Source organism: Sapajus apella, unplaced genomic scaffold (assembly GCF_009761245.1).
Source record: "Sapajus apella isolate SASKATOON/1434 unplaced genomic scaffold, GSC_monkey_1.0 scaffold43, whole genome shotgun sequence".
In the NCBI taxonomy this organism is placed as follows: domain Eukaryota; kingdom Metazoa; phylum Chordata; class Mammalia; order Primates; family Cebidae; genus Sapajus; species Sapajus apella.
Genome location: NW_022436983.1, coordinates 4,549,963 through 4,563,934, shown reverse-complemented (window position 1 = coordinate 4,563,934; position 13,972 = coordinate 4,549,963). Strand labels below are relative to the sequence as shown.

At 43.8% G+C, this 13,972-nt stretch overlaps 1 protein-coding gene across 18 annotated transcripts in view; it reads right to left on the bottom strand.

Moving 5' to 3' along the window:
• The window catches only part of KIF1B (kinesin family member 1B), a 182,554-nt gene that overhangs the window by 11,205 nt on the left and 157,377 nt on the right, over window positions 1-13,972 (bottom strand). For all 18 annotated transcript variants that reach the window (XM_032300335.1, XM_032300355.1, XM_032300354.1 and 15 more), the window contains 3 exons: window positions 6,976-7,090; window positions 6,185-6,318; window positions 2,401-2,462 (listed from right to left, as the gene is read on the bottom strand). In XM_032300335.1, the coding sequence (XP_032156226.1) occupies window positions 2,401-2,462; window positions 6,185-6,318; window positions 6,976-7,090 (311 nt within the window). The remainder of the gene's footprint in view (window positions 1-2,400; window positions 2,463-6,184; window positions 6,319-6,975; window positions 7,091-13,972) is intronic.

Here is a 13,972-nt window from a genome sequence, read left to right as displayed (position 1 = left end):
CACACACACACACACACACACACACACACACACACACACACACACACTCTCTCTCTTACTGGTTCAGTGGCTGACAGATGACAGAGAGCTTTAGCCTCTATTATTTCCTGTTAATTATTTTTAGTATTATGTTGGTTTTACATATTAAATATATAAATTTATATTAATTTAAAGAATTTCTCAAGGAACTATCTGGATAGTATAATAATTAGCTGCTACTTGGATTCATAGTCAAAGTCTTCTTTACTTATCTAAGTTTTACCTGAGGGCCCTGGCTTGTTTTCCATGTATATTCTCTAAAATGATTCAAACTCACATTAATCAAACTCTACTAGAAAACCTTAACTTTTGTTCATGTTTTAGTTTATAAACATAGAAATGCTAAGTGCTGCTTAAGTCCGCCTAGCTAGAGGAACAACAGCAATTTAAAAACACATTAAAAACAATACAGAACAAATTTGACTTAGTAATTGTACCTTTTTTTTTTTTTTTAGACAGAGCCTAGCTCTGTCATTCAGGCTGCCGTGCAACAGTGGGGTCTCAGCTCACTGCAACCTCTGCCTCCCGGGTTCAAGCGATTCTCCTGCCTCAGCCTCCTGAGTAGCTGAGATTACAGGTGCTTGCCACCACGCCCAGCTAATTTTTTCTATTTTTAGTAGAGATGGGGTTTCACCATGTTGGCCAGGCTGATCTCAAACTCCTGACCTGGTGATCTGCCTGTCTCAGCCTCCCAAAGTGCTAGGATTATAGGCGTGAGTCACCACTTCCACCTTCTGGGTTCAAGCAATTCTCCTGCCTCAGACTCCTGAGAAGCTGGGATTACAGATGCGCACCACCACGCCTGGCTAATTTTTCTATCTTTGGTAGAATGGAGATTTTAAAACTGGTCTTGAACTCCTGACCTCAGGTGATCCACGTGCCTCGGCCTTCCAAAGTGCTGAGACCACAGGTGTGAGCCACTGTACCTGGCCAATAATTTGACTTTCTAAAACATGGGAAATTTAAATTCCAGTCTGATAACATCTGTAAAGTTACACTGCTAAGTCATCTTTGGGCTAAAGTGGGGAGAGAAATGGTTATGAAGTTTTCTAAATCAAATTCGTTCTAATTCACATAAATTTTTTTTTTTTTTGAGATGGAGTCTTGGTCTGTTGTCCAGGCTGCACTGCAACCTCCACCTCCCTGGTTCATGCAACTCTTCTGCATCAGCCTCCTGGGTAGCTGAGACTGTGGGTGTGCCATGCCTGGCTAATTTTTGTTTTAGTAGAAATCGGGTTTCACCATATTGGTCAGACTGGTTTGAACTCCTGACCTTGTGATCCACCAACCTCAGTCTCCCAAAGTGCTGGTATTATAGGCATGACCCACTGTGCCCAGCTAATTTTCGTATTTTTAATAGAGACGGGGTTTCATCGTTTTAGCCAGGATGGCCTTGATTTCCTGATCTCATGATCCACTCACCTCGACCTCCCAAAGTGCTGGGATTACAGGCTTGAGCCACCGCGCCCGGCCCCAAATTTTTTAACTCAAATTTTACTCACAGCCTAGTGATATTTTGATACAATTTTAATACAGATGCACATCATAAACCAAAAAACATTGCAACTCTGAAAAAGGTAACTCCTAACATCCCTCCTCAACCAAACTGGCTTGTAAAACACACACGGTTTCTAAAAGGTTTTATATCTATCCTACTTGGGTAGACTCTCCAGTTTTTAAATATAGTATATTTTATTTTTTATTTAGTTTTTAGGCTTTTTTTTTTTTTTTTTTTTTAAGATAGAGTTTCCTTTGGGAGGCCGAGGTGGGCGGATCCTGAGGTCAAGAGATTGAGACTATCCTGGCCAACATGGTGAAACCCCGTCTCTACTAAAAATACAAAAAACAGCCGGGCGTGGTGGCCCGTGCCTGTGGTCCCAGCTACTCGGGAGGCTGAGGCAGAAGAATCGCTTGAACCCGGGAGGCGGAATTTGCAGTGAGTCGAGTTTGGGCCACTGCACTCCAGCCTGGTGACAGAGCTAGACTCTGTCTCAAAAAAAAAAAAAAAAAAAGATAGAGTTTCACTCTGTTGCCCAGGCAGGCTGGATTGCAGTGGCACAATTTTGGCTCACTGCAACCTCCACCTCCTGGGTTCAAGCAATTCTCCTGCCTCAGCCTCCCAAGTAGCTAATACTACAGGTACATGCCACCATGCCCAGCTAATTTTTGTATTTTTAATAGAGACAGGGTTTCACCATATTGGCCAGGCTGGTCTCCAACTCCTGACCTCACTTGATCTGCCTGCCTCAGCCTCTCAAAGTGCTGGGATTACAGGCGTGTGCCACTGTGCCTGGCCTAAATACAGTATACTTTCAACATACACAAAGATAAATATCACCTCCTCGATCCACAAGAGCTTACCTGGACTACCTGTGTCTGCCATTTTGCATAAGCTGAGTTCGTAAATGCCAGTGACTCGATTCCTATTTGAAGAAAATAAAATAATTGCTTAATCTCTTATAGCACAACAACAGGAAAATCTCAATTACTACTTAAAATAGTGTCTTCTCTGCAGGGACTGCAACCCATCCTCAAATATAATTACAGACATTTCCTTTCTTTTTTTTTTTTTTTTTTTTTTTTTTTCAGATGTAGTCTCATTCTGTTGCCTAGGCTGGTGTCCAGTGGCATGATCTTGGTTCAGTGCTACCTCCGAGTCCCGGGTTCAAGTAATTCTCCTGCCTCAGCCTCCTGAGTAGCTGGGATTACAGGCACATGCCACCACACCTGGCTAATTTTTGTATTTTTAGTAGTGATGGGGTTTCATAATGTTGGTGAGGCTGGTCTTGAACTCCTGATCTCATGATCCACCCGCCTTCCAAAGTGCTGGGATTACAGGCATGAGCCACCATGCCCGGCCAATTATAGACATTTCTTATTTGTCACTGCTCTTTTCCCATTTTGAACTTAAGTGTTATACCTTTTCCTAGAGGAGCCTGCTTTTTTTTTTTTTTTTTTTTTTTTTTTTGGGGGGGAGTTTCGCTCTCGTTACCCAGGCTGGAGTACAATGGCACGATCTCGGCTCACCGCAACCTCCGCCTCCTGGGTTCAGGCAATTCTCCTGCCTCAGCCTCCTGAGTAGCTGGGATTACAGGCATGCACCACCATGCCCAGCTAATGTTTTGTATTTTTAGTAGAGACGGGGTTTCACCATGTTGACCAGGATGGTCTCGATCTCTTGACCTCGTGATCCACCCGCCTCGGCCTCCCAAAGTGCTGGGATTACAGGCTTGAGCCACCGCGCCCGGCCGAGGAGCCTGCTTTTATCTCAATTTTATATATTTTTTAGAGATAGGGTTTCCCTGTGTCACCCAGGCTGGAGTGCAGTGGTACAATCATAACTCACTGCAGATTCAAACTCTTGGACTCAAGTGATCTTCCTGTCTCAGCCTCCTTAGTTGGGACTTGAGGCATACACCACCATTCCCAGGTAAATTTTAAATTTTTGTACAGACAGGGTCTCAATACATTGCCCAGGTTGGTCTTGAACTTTCAAGACCTTTCACCTTGATCCTTTCACCTTGGCATCAAAAAGTGCGGAGACAGCTGAATGCAGTGGCTCACGCCTGTAATCCCAGCACTTTGGGAGGCCGAGGCAGGTGGATCATGAGGTCAGGTATTCAAGACCAGCCTGGCCAACATAGTGAAACCCTGTCTCTACTAAAAATACAAAAAATTAGCTGGGTGTGGTGGCTCACGCCTGTAATCCCAGCACTTTGGGAGGCTGAGGCGGGTGGATCACCTGAGGTCAGTAGTTCAAGACAGCTTGGCCAACATGGTGAAAACCCGCCTCTACTAAAAATACAAAAATTAGCTGGGCATGGTGGTGCATGCCTGTAATCCCAGCTATTCGAGAGGCTGAGGCGGGGGAATCAGTTGAAGCCAGGAGGCAAAGGTTGCAGTTAGCCAAGATCGCATCATTGCACTCCAGCCTGGGCAACAAGAATGAAACTCCATCTCAGAAAAAAGAAAAAAAAAAATTAGCCCGTACGGTGGCATGTGCCTGTAGTCCCAGCTACTCTGAAAGCTGAGGCAGGAGAATCACTTGAACCCGGGAGGTAGAGATTGTAGTAAACTGAGATTGCACCACTGCACTCTAGCCAGGGCAATAGAGGGAGACCCTGTCTCAAAAAATTAAAAAATATGCTGAGATTACAGGCATAAACCACCACACGCTCTACCTCATCTCAGTCTTTTAAACACTGCTATTTTAATAGGGTGAATGAAACTGAATGATAAAGTACATAATTTATAACTAAAAATTTATCTTTTCTTACTGTAAGAGAGAAGATATGAGGGAAACAATGACTAGAATGAAATTATAATCAACAACTTCTGGGGACTGTGAATAGTAAGAGGTACAATACCTTTTCTTTTTTTTTTTTTTTTTTAAGATGGAGTCTCACTCTGTTGCCCAGGCTGGAGTGCAGTGATGCAATCTTGGCTCACTGCAACCTTCACCTCCCAGGTTCAAATTCTCTGCCTCAGCCTCCTGAGTAGCTGGGATTACAGGCACATGCCACCATGTTCGGCTAATTTTTATATTTTTAGTAGATATGGGGTTTCACCATCTTGGCCAGGTTGGTCTTGAACTCCTGACCTTGTGATCCACCCACCTCAGCCTTCCAAGTGCTGGGATTACAGGTGTATGCTACTGTGCCCAACTCCCGAAAACTTTTTTTTTTTTTTTTTTTGAGACGGAGTTTCAGGCCGGGTGTGGTGGCTCATCATGCCTGTAATCCAAGCACTTTGGAGGCCAAGGTAGGCGGATCACCTGAGGTCGGGAGTTCAAAACCAGCCTGACTAACGTAGTGAAACCCCGTTTGAAAAAAAAAAAAAAAGACGGAGTTTCACTCTTTTTGCCCAGGCTGGAGTGCAATGATGTGATCTCGGCTCACTGCAACCTCTGCTTCTGGGGTTCAAGTGATTCTCCTGCCTCAGCCTCCTGCTTATAGGTGCATGCCACTACCCCCAGCTAGTTTTGTATTTTTAGTAGAGAAGGGGTTTCACCATGTTGGCCAGGCTGGTCTCAAACTCCTGACGTCAGGTGATCTACCTGCCTTGGTCTCCCAAAGTGCTGGAATTACAGGTGTGAGCCACTGCACATAGCTTGAGTATATACAAAAGTAATACCTTCTTTTGTATTAGTAATACTTATTTTATTTTTTAAGCTGGGTTGCCATACACAGGTATTCACTGTATCTATCTTTCTTTCTTTCTTTCCTTCCTTCCTTCCTTCATTCATTCATTCATTTTGTGACAGGGTCTCACTGTGTCACCCAGCCTCCTGAGTAGCTGGGACTACAGGCGTGTGCCACCACATCTGCCTAATTTTTAAATTTTCTGTAGAGATGGGGTCTCACTATGTTGCCCAGGCTGGTCTCAAACTCCTAGGCTCAAGCAATCCTCCATCCTCAGACTCCCAACGTGCTGGGATTACAGATGTGAGACACTGTGCTTGGCCTTCACTATATTACTCTTGACGTAGTTTGTATGCCCTAAGTATGCGCAACAAGCTGGGTATGGTGGCTCATGCCTGTAATGCCAGCACTTTGGGAGGCTGAAGTGGGTGGATCACCTGAGGTTGGGAATTTGAGAACAGCCTGATCAACATGGAGAAATCCCATCTCTACTAAAAATACAAAATTAGCTGGGCATGGTGGCACATGCCTGTAATCCCAGCTACTTGGGAGGCTGAGGCAGGAGAATCGTTTCAAACTGGGAGGCGGAGGTTGCGGTGAGCCAAGATCACGCCATTGCACTCCAGACTGAGCAACAAGAGCAAAACTGCATCTCAAAAAAAAAAAGGGGGGGGGGGGAAGCACAACAAATCTTAAAAAGAAGAAAATTCCAATGGTAATCTATTAGAAATAATAATGATGATATTTAAAAGGATATTTAGTCTTTGCAAAATTGTTTTAGAGGTATTCACAATGTAATATCCCCTCCTTCATTCATAATTCATCCATCCGTTAACATTTTATTAAATGTCAGCATGCAAGTCAGTACATTCCAGGTGTCAGTTACCAAAATGGTTTATAAACTGTAAACTAACTGTGAGACTGTAAGCTGAGAATACTTAAGGACTGATGATTCTGTTGTACTGAAGAAACAAACTGGAAGCTAACTTGTGTCAAAAACTTACGAGTCTGGTGACTTTGAGTAGCCACTGCCAAAGAGGCTACGCAGAGAACGGGGTGGTGAGATCTTGGCATCTCGGGAATAGAAGACCATGCACACATCCTTGGTGATGACAGCTGGCTGGATACAATGATCCAGCTGAAAGCAGACAGGGTAGGTGTTGATGAAGGGCAGGCAACGTACTGTGACCAGAGGCTATACACGAACATATTTAAAAAGCTAGTCCCAGTTGTGGGAACTGAAGGATTTCAGCTCCACCAATTATTTCTACAGCCACCTAGTGGATAATATGTGCAAGAGTAGGTAGTACTCCTTACAGATGCGTTTATTTTTATCTGAGGTAAGTGTTGTTTCCCTTGTTTGATAGGTAAGGAAACTGAGGCAAAGAGAGTTTCTCCAAGGACATACAGGAAGTAAGTAGCAGCACAGAGATTTGAACTCAAACAGGCTGGCTCCTGGGTCTGGGCTGTTAACCACTATTATTAATACTCTGTCCATAACTACAAAAACAAGAGGTGAAGTTTTCTTAAAAATCACATTCTTCAAAGAATGGTGATTAGCTACTAAAGCTGAAGCAGGAATGAATGTCCTGTAGTTTTTTGAGTAAACAGAACCCAGGAATAGAATCTAATACAATCAGAAGAGTCAGCAAAGTATAATAAAATAAAAAGCTTAAGGATGTGGAGGAAGAAAGAGGACAAAACAAGTGGAATATTTGCTGAGCACTTCCTGCTGTAACCTGCACACCGTTCAGGGCTGGCTGTTCTCATCAACTGAAGTTCCAAGTCTCCTTACCTCTAGGTAGGCCGACAAGGTCATGTAGATCTTTTCTCCATAGGGAGTCACTCGGTTCAGAAGAAGGGAGTTATGCAGAGAGCTGTCCCACACAGCCTCAAAGCGGTAGAAGGTCCTAAAGTCAGAAAGACAAGAGGGAATCATCCAAAACATGCTAAAGTCACCTCAGTCCAGGTAATGCCACTGTCAATCATCCTAAAGAACTCTATCCCAACCGACACTTTCAATTTATCAAACTCTAATAACAGAAAAGAACTCTTATTTCCTAGGAGGAAAAGATAGGTCCCCATCATCTTGCCCCCAACCCCACCCATGATTAAGGAATACTTAGCTGTGCCTTTTTTGTTTTTGAGACGGAATTTTGCTTTGTTGCCTATGCTGGAGTGCAGTGGCGTGATCTCGGATCACTGCAACCTCTGCTTCCCAGGTTCAAGTGATTCTCCTGCCTCAGCCTTCCAAATATCTGGGATTACAGGCGCACACCACCACACCTAATTTTTGCATTTTTAGTAGAGACAGGGTTTCAGCATGTTGCTCAGACTGGTTTTGAACCCCTGACCTCAGGTGATCTGCCCACCTCAGTCTCCCAAAGCGTTGGGATTACAGGTATGAGCCACTGCACCTGGCCAGTTGTGCTTTCTTAAATTTTGTTTTGACAAGCCTGCCTCTGCCTACAAACATAAAAATAGTGAGGTCAACCAAAGGGATTAAGATGAAATGGATAAGTGAGTGTGGACAGAAACTGAAACAGGAAAGAAAGACTAAGTATGCTCCCTTGTTGGTTAATGATGAGAGCAGGAGGTGAATGCTCACTAATTTGTCAGCTTCAATCTTCACATCACAAGAGGGCTAAACATCAATCAATCCAGTGCTGCTGGGCTTCAGAAATGTCACAAATTTATCTGAGGGGATTAATGGTAGAAACTGGGTAGAAGAGTTTAAGTATAGAGATCCTTATTTATTTATTTGTTTGTTTGTTTATTGGGACGGAGTTTCTCTCGTTACCCAGGCTGGAGTGCAATGGCGCGATCTCGGCTCACCGCAACCTCCGCCTCCTGGGTTCAGGCAATTCTCCTGCCTCAGCCTCCTGAGTAGCTGGGATTACAGGCACGCGCCACCATGCCCAGCTAATTTTTTTTGTATTTTTAGTAGAGACGGTGTTTCACCATGTTGACCAGGATGGTCTCGATCTTTTGACCTCGTGATCCACCCGCCTCGGCCTCCCAAAGTGCTGGGATTACAGGCTTGAGCCACCGCGCCCGGCCATTATTTATTTATTTTTGAGATGGAGTTTCACTCTGTCACCCAGGCTGAAGTGCAGTGGTGCAATCTCGGCTCACTGCAACCTCCGCCTCCTGGGTTCAAGCCATTCTCCTGCCTCAGCCTCCCAAGTAGCTGGGATTATAGGCATACACCATTATACCCAACTATTTTTTGTATTTTTAGCATAGATGGGGCTTCCTCATGTTGGCCAGGCTGGTCTTGAACTCCTGACCTCAAGCGATCCACCCACCTTGATCTCCCAAAGTGCTTAGATTATAGGTGTGAGCCATCACCGAGGAGAGCCTTATTTGAAATAAAAGAACAATTATTATTATTTTTTTTTCTGAGACAGAGTTTCGCTCTTGTTGCCCAGGCTGGAGTGCAATGGCGCAATCTTGGCTCATTGCAACCTCTGCCTCCCAGGTACAAGTGATTCTCTTGTGTCAGCCACCTGAGTAGCTGGGATTACAGGCATGAGTCACCACTGCCCTCCCTACCCCCTGGCTAATTTTGTGTTTTTAGTAGAGATAGGCTTTCTCCATTTTGGTTAGGCTGGTCTAGAACTCCCGACCTCAGGTGATCTGCCTACCTTGGCCTTCCAGAGTGCTAGGATTATAGGCATAAGCCACGATGCCCAGCAATGTTATTCTTTTTTTTTTCGAGATGGAGTGTTTGGAGTGTTGCTCTGTCACTCAGGCTGGAATGCAGTGGCACAATCTCAGCTCACTGCAACCTCTGCCTGCCGTTCCAGCAATTCTTCTGCCTCAGCCTCCCAAGTAGCTGGGACTACAAGTGTGTACCACTATGCCTGGCTAATTTTTTGTATTTTTAGAAGAGAGGGTTTCACCACGTTGGCCAGGCTAGCCTCGAACTCCTGACCTCATGATCGGCCCGCCACAGCCTCCCAAAGTGCTGGGATTAGAGCCATGAGCCACTGCACCAGGTCCAAAAGGTTATTCTTAACTGATGTTTCAGTAAAAGAGAATAAATTTTTAACACTAGAGCCAGCCAAATATCATTTGTTAGCCTTTTTTTTTTTTTTTAAAGCCATCTGAAAAATCAACCTTGTGGGGGGTAAGGGAGGGATAGCATTAGGAGAAATACCTAATGTAAATGATGGGGTGACAGATGCAGCAAACTACCACGGCACATGTATGCCTACGTAACAAACCTGCATGTTCTGCACATGTACCCCAGAACTTAAAGTATAAAAGGAAAAAAAAGAATACGATAAAAAAAGGAAAATCAATCTCATATTTCTATAACAAACAGAAACTTAATGTAATAGATACCCACAAACTGGTTTGTTTTGGTTGTTTTTCTAACATTGTTTTTTTCTGCTGGTAAAATACCATAAACTCTAATTAATTCTTCCAGTTCAGCAAGTCTAATCTGAAATACTGCACTTAGTTTAAAAGCAGCATTACAGATTGATTCCAGATTCTACCCTATGTTTCCTTTCTCAGACCCCTATGATAAGTGGAAGGGAAGATGCCTTGTCTGTCCCGACACCACTCGTTCTCTGCAGATAAAACACAGCTCACCTGATTCACCTAGAAGAGTCTGTGCACACTCTTTTCTGGCCAATACATTCCTTCTTACTCCTTTTCAAATGGTGACCTCACTATGGCTGCCTTTTCTAGACTTCCTATGATAAGTAGCTGGCACATCCTCCCTCTAAACACATCCCCATGTTTCTTCCTCCAGAAACAATCAACAGAGAGAATAATTTATTTTTGAAACTGAACCCATCACCACATCGCATCTTCCAAGTGCCAGTGTATGAGGTCTGATCATCTAATGTTGTGGCTGCTTCTAGATCTAAGTCTTCTTCAAGTACTTAATACTCTCTCAAATGTCTAACCTTTGAGACAGTGAGTGTGGGTCAAGAAAATTCTCTACGAAGACATAAGATATAGAAACAACTAACAAGACAAACACAAAGCCACCAAGTGACCCAAACAGCAACAGAAATGATGGACAATCAAGGCCTTTCTATTGTTCTTGGGCTCCCTGGGCATAGCAGGAAACCCTTCATGTGTCCATAAAACTCTGTGTAGTGCAAATTTTTAATTTGGTTTAAGGCATATTCTAATATTGGGTGACAATAACTACTACTTCACCAGAAGCCACTTGAGAACTGATTCTATCACCATGACATCTGCTCTTTTTTTTTTTTTTTGAGATGGAGTTTCACTCTTGTTGTACAGGATGGTGTACAGTGGTGCGATTTAGGCTCACTGCAACCTCCGCCTGGCAGGTTCAAGCAATTCTCCTGTCTCAGTCTCCTGAAATCTGCTCTTTTATTGCGTCCCTGTTTTTATCACGGTACCTAGAATGGGTGGGGCTTATTTGTTCCATTTCAGACACTGGATACATCTGTGCTAAAGTGAAATAAACCCCTCTTCTTAGAGGGCATTTATGACTTTTGTGATATGTGACAGAAATTCCTATCACTGCTGCCTTCACTAAGTTGCAAACCATAACGTGGCATCTCCCAGGATCATTGCTGAGGTTTCATGACGCTGATTCTTTCAACTGAGGCAAATGTTTTGAACTTGTCTAAAAAAGCCTCTTCATATTTCTGTTTTCAGGCCAAGCTTTCACTTAATGTAAAGAGGAAATTTCATTGGCAGAAACAAAAGGGAAGTTTTCACTCCACTAAAGTCTTCCTGTATTGGGGAAAAAAGTTTTTCTTTTTTATCCTTTTGTCAAAAAAAAAAAAGTTCCCCTTTCTTGCTTTGTACTTGTCGCAGCAAGTTCTGTTGGAATATCCACCAAAGGTGGCAATTTATTTTTAAACATTAATTAATTTATTTATTTGAGATGAAGTCTTGCTCTTGTCACCCAGGCTGGAGTGCAGTGGCACAATCTTGGCTCACTGCAACCTCTGCCTCTCAGGTTCAAGTCATTCTCCTGCCTCAGCCTCCTGAGTAGCTGGGTTTACAGGCGCCCACCACCAAGCCCAGCTAATTTTTGTATTTTTAGTAGAGATGGGGTTTCACCATGTTGGCCGGGCTGGTCTTGAACTCCTGACTGCAGGTGATCTGCCCGTCTTGGCCTTCCAAAGTGCTGGGATTACAGGTGTGAGCCACTGTGCCTGGCTTTTCAAATTTAATTTTTTTTTTTTTTTTGAGACAGTTTCGTTCTTATTGCCCAGGCTGGAGTACAATGGCGTGATCTCAGCTCACCACAACCTCCATCTCCTGGGTTCAAGCGATTCTCCTGCCTCAGCCTCCCGAGTAGCTGGGATTACAGACATGCACCACCACGCCTGGCTAATATTTTTATATTTTTAATAGAGACGGAGTTGGTCAGGCTGGTCTCGAACTCCCGACCTCAGGTGATCCACCCACCTCGGCCTCCCAAAGTGCTGGGATTACAGGCATGAGCCATTGCGCCCGGTTTTAAATTTAGGTTTTAGAGACAGGGTCTTGCTCTGTTGCTCAGACTGGAGTGCACTGGTACAATTACAGCTCACTGCAGCCTCTAACTCCTGGGCTCAAGTGATCTTCCCACCTCAGCCTCCGGAGTAGCTGGGAATATGGGCACAAGCCATCACACTTGGCTAATTTTTTTTTTTTTCTGTAGAGACAAGTTCTACATTGCCCAGGCAGGTCTTGAACTCTTGGGCTCAAGTAATCTTCCTACCCTGGCCTCCCAAAGTGCTAGTATTATAGGTGTGAGCCACTGCACCCTGCCAGTGGCAATTCTTCAGAAATGGCTGAAAGAAATACAACTAAGACTGGGGAGAAATGTCAATTTAATCAACCTGGCAATAGAATTTAGGGTTATAAACAGGGCCGAGTCCCAAGACATATTTTCCTGTATGCCTCCTAAGGTGGTGACAAGTACTTCCAAATGGATTTCTCAAGATGTTCTGAACAGCAGCAGCATCAGAGGAAAAACAGGTTTCAAGATGACTACTTCACAGGATATATTCCTTTGAATTTATTATTATTTGAGATGGAATCTCACTCCATCACCAGGCTGGAGTGCAGTGGCACGATCTTGGCTCACTGCAACCTCCGCCTCCCAGGTTCATGATTATCCTGTCTCAGTCTCCCGAGTAGCTGGGACTACAGGTGTGCTCCACCAAGCCCAGATTATTTTTGTATTTTTAGTAAAGACGGGGTTTCACCATGTTGGCCAGGATGGTCTTCATCTCTTGACCTCGTGATCCGCCCACCTTGACCTCCCAAAGTGGTGGTATTACAGGTGTGAGCCATGGTACCTGGCCTGAATTTATTATTTACGAACTATTTTTTTTTTTTTTTTTTTTTTTTTTTTTTGAGACGGAGTTTCGCTCTTGTTACCCAGGCTGGAGTGCAATGGCGCGATCTCGGCTCACCGCAACCTCCGCCTCCTGGGTTCAGGCAATTCTCCTGCCTCAGCCTCCCGAGTAGCTGGGATTACAGGCACATGCCACCATGCCCAGCTGAATTTTTGTATTTTTAGTAGAGACGGGGTTTCACCATGCTGACCAGGATGGTCTCGATCTCTTGACCTCGTGATCCACCCACCTCGGCCTCCCAAAGTGCTGGGATTACAGGCGTGAGCCACCGCGCCCGGCCTATTTACGAACTATTAAAAGCCAACTTCTGGTCACTCATGGTAGCTCACACCTGTAATCCCAGCACTTTGGGAGATCAAAGTGGGAAGATCACTTGAGGCCAGGAGTTTGAGGCCAGCTTGGGAAATACAGTGAGACCCCATTTAAAAAAAAAAAAAAAATTGAATCAGCTGGGCATGGTGGCATGTGCCTACAGTCCCAGCTATTTAGGAGGCTGACACGGGAGGACTGCTTGAGCCCAGGAATTCGTGGTTGCAGTAAGCTATGATCATCCTACTGCACTTTATTTTATTTATTTATTTATTTATGAAATGGAATGTCACTCTGTTTCCCAGGCTGGAGTGCAGTGGCATGATCTCAGCTCACTACAACCTCTGCCTCCTGGGTTCAAGTGATTCTCCCGCTTTAGCCTCCAGAGCAGCTGTGACTACAGGTGTGTCACCACACACAGCTAAGTTTTGTATTTTTAGTAGAGACAGGTTTTCACCATGTTGAGCAGGATGGTCTCGATCTCTTGACCTCGTGATCTGCCCATCTCAGTCTCCCAAAGTGTTGGGATTACAGGCGTGAGCCACCATGCCCAGCTGCATATATATATATATATATATATATATATATATATATATATATAAACCATCTGCAGGTATAGCTACTACACTCTAGCCTGGGCAACAGAGCAAGAACCCGTCTCAAGAAAACAAAACAGAGACCAACTTCTTACATTATGGTCACATCTGATGAACCCTCTTGAGTTCATTAGGACAATCTCTGAAATATAAACTGAATGGAGTCCAGATTAAGGTATAAAATCATTATATCAGTAACATCAGTCAAATATATAAATATGTTTATGCATTTTTAACATTTTAGGTTATACTGCCATGTATCACTTCCTTCCATTTTCTTCCCTAAATGAGATACAGAGATCTAAAAAAACAAAAAACAAAAACCAAAACAACTTCCTTTAATACCAAACCAGGACTTTTTCTGTTCCAAAAGAAGAAAATAAACAGATAAAATAAGCAGTCCTGACAGGACCAAGATAAATGTTAAAAATAATATATAAAATATTTCTTACAGACAGAACTATCCAAATAGACACATTTGTCTCTACTACTGCACAGGACAAAACAGAGCAGAAAGCGATCCATTTTGCAAGGC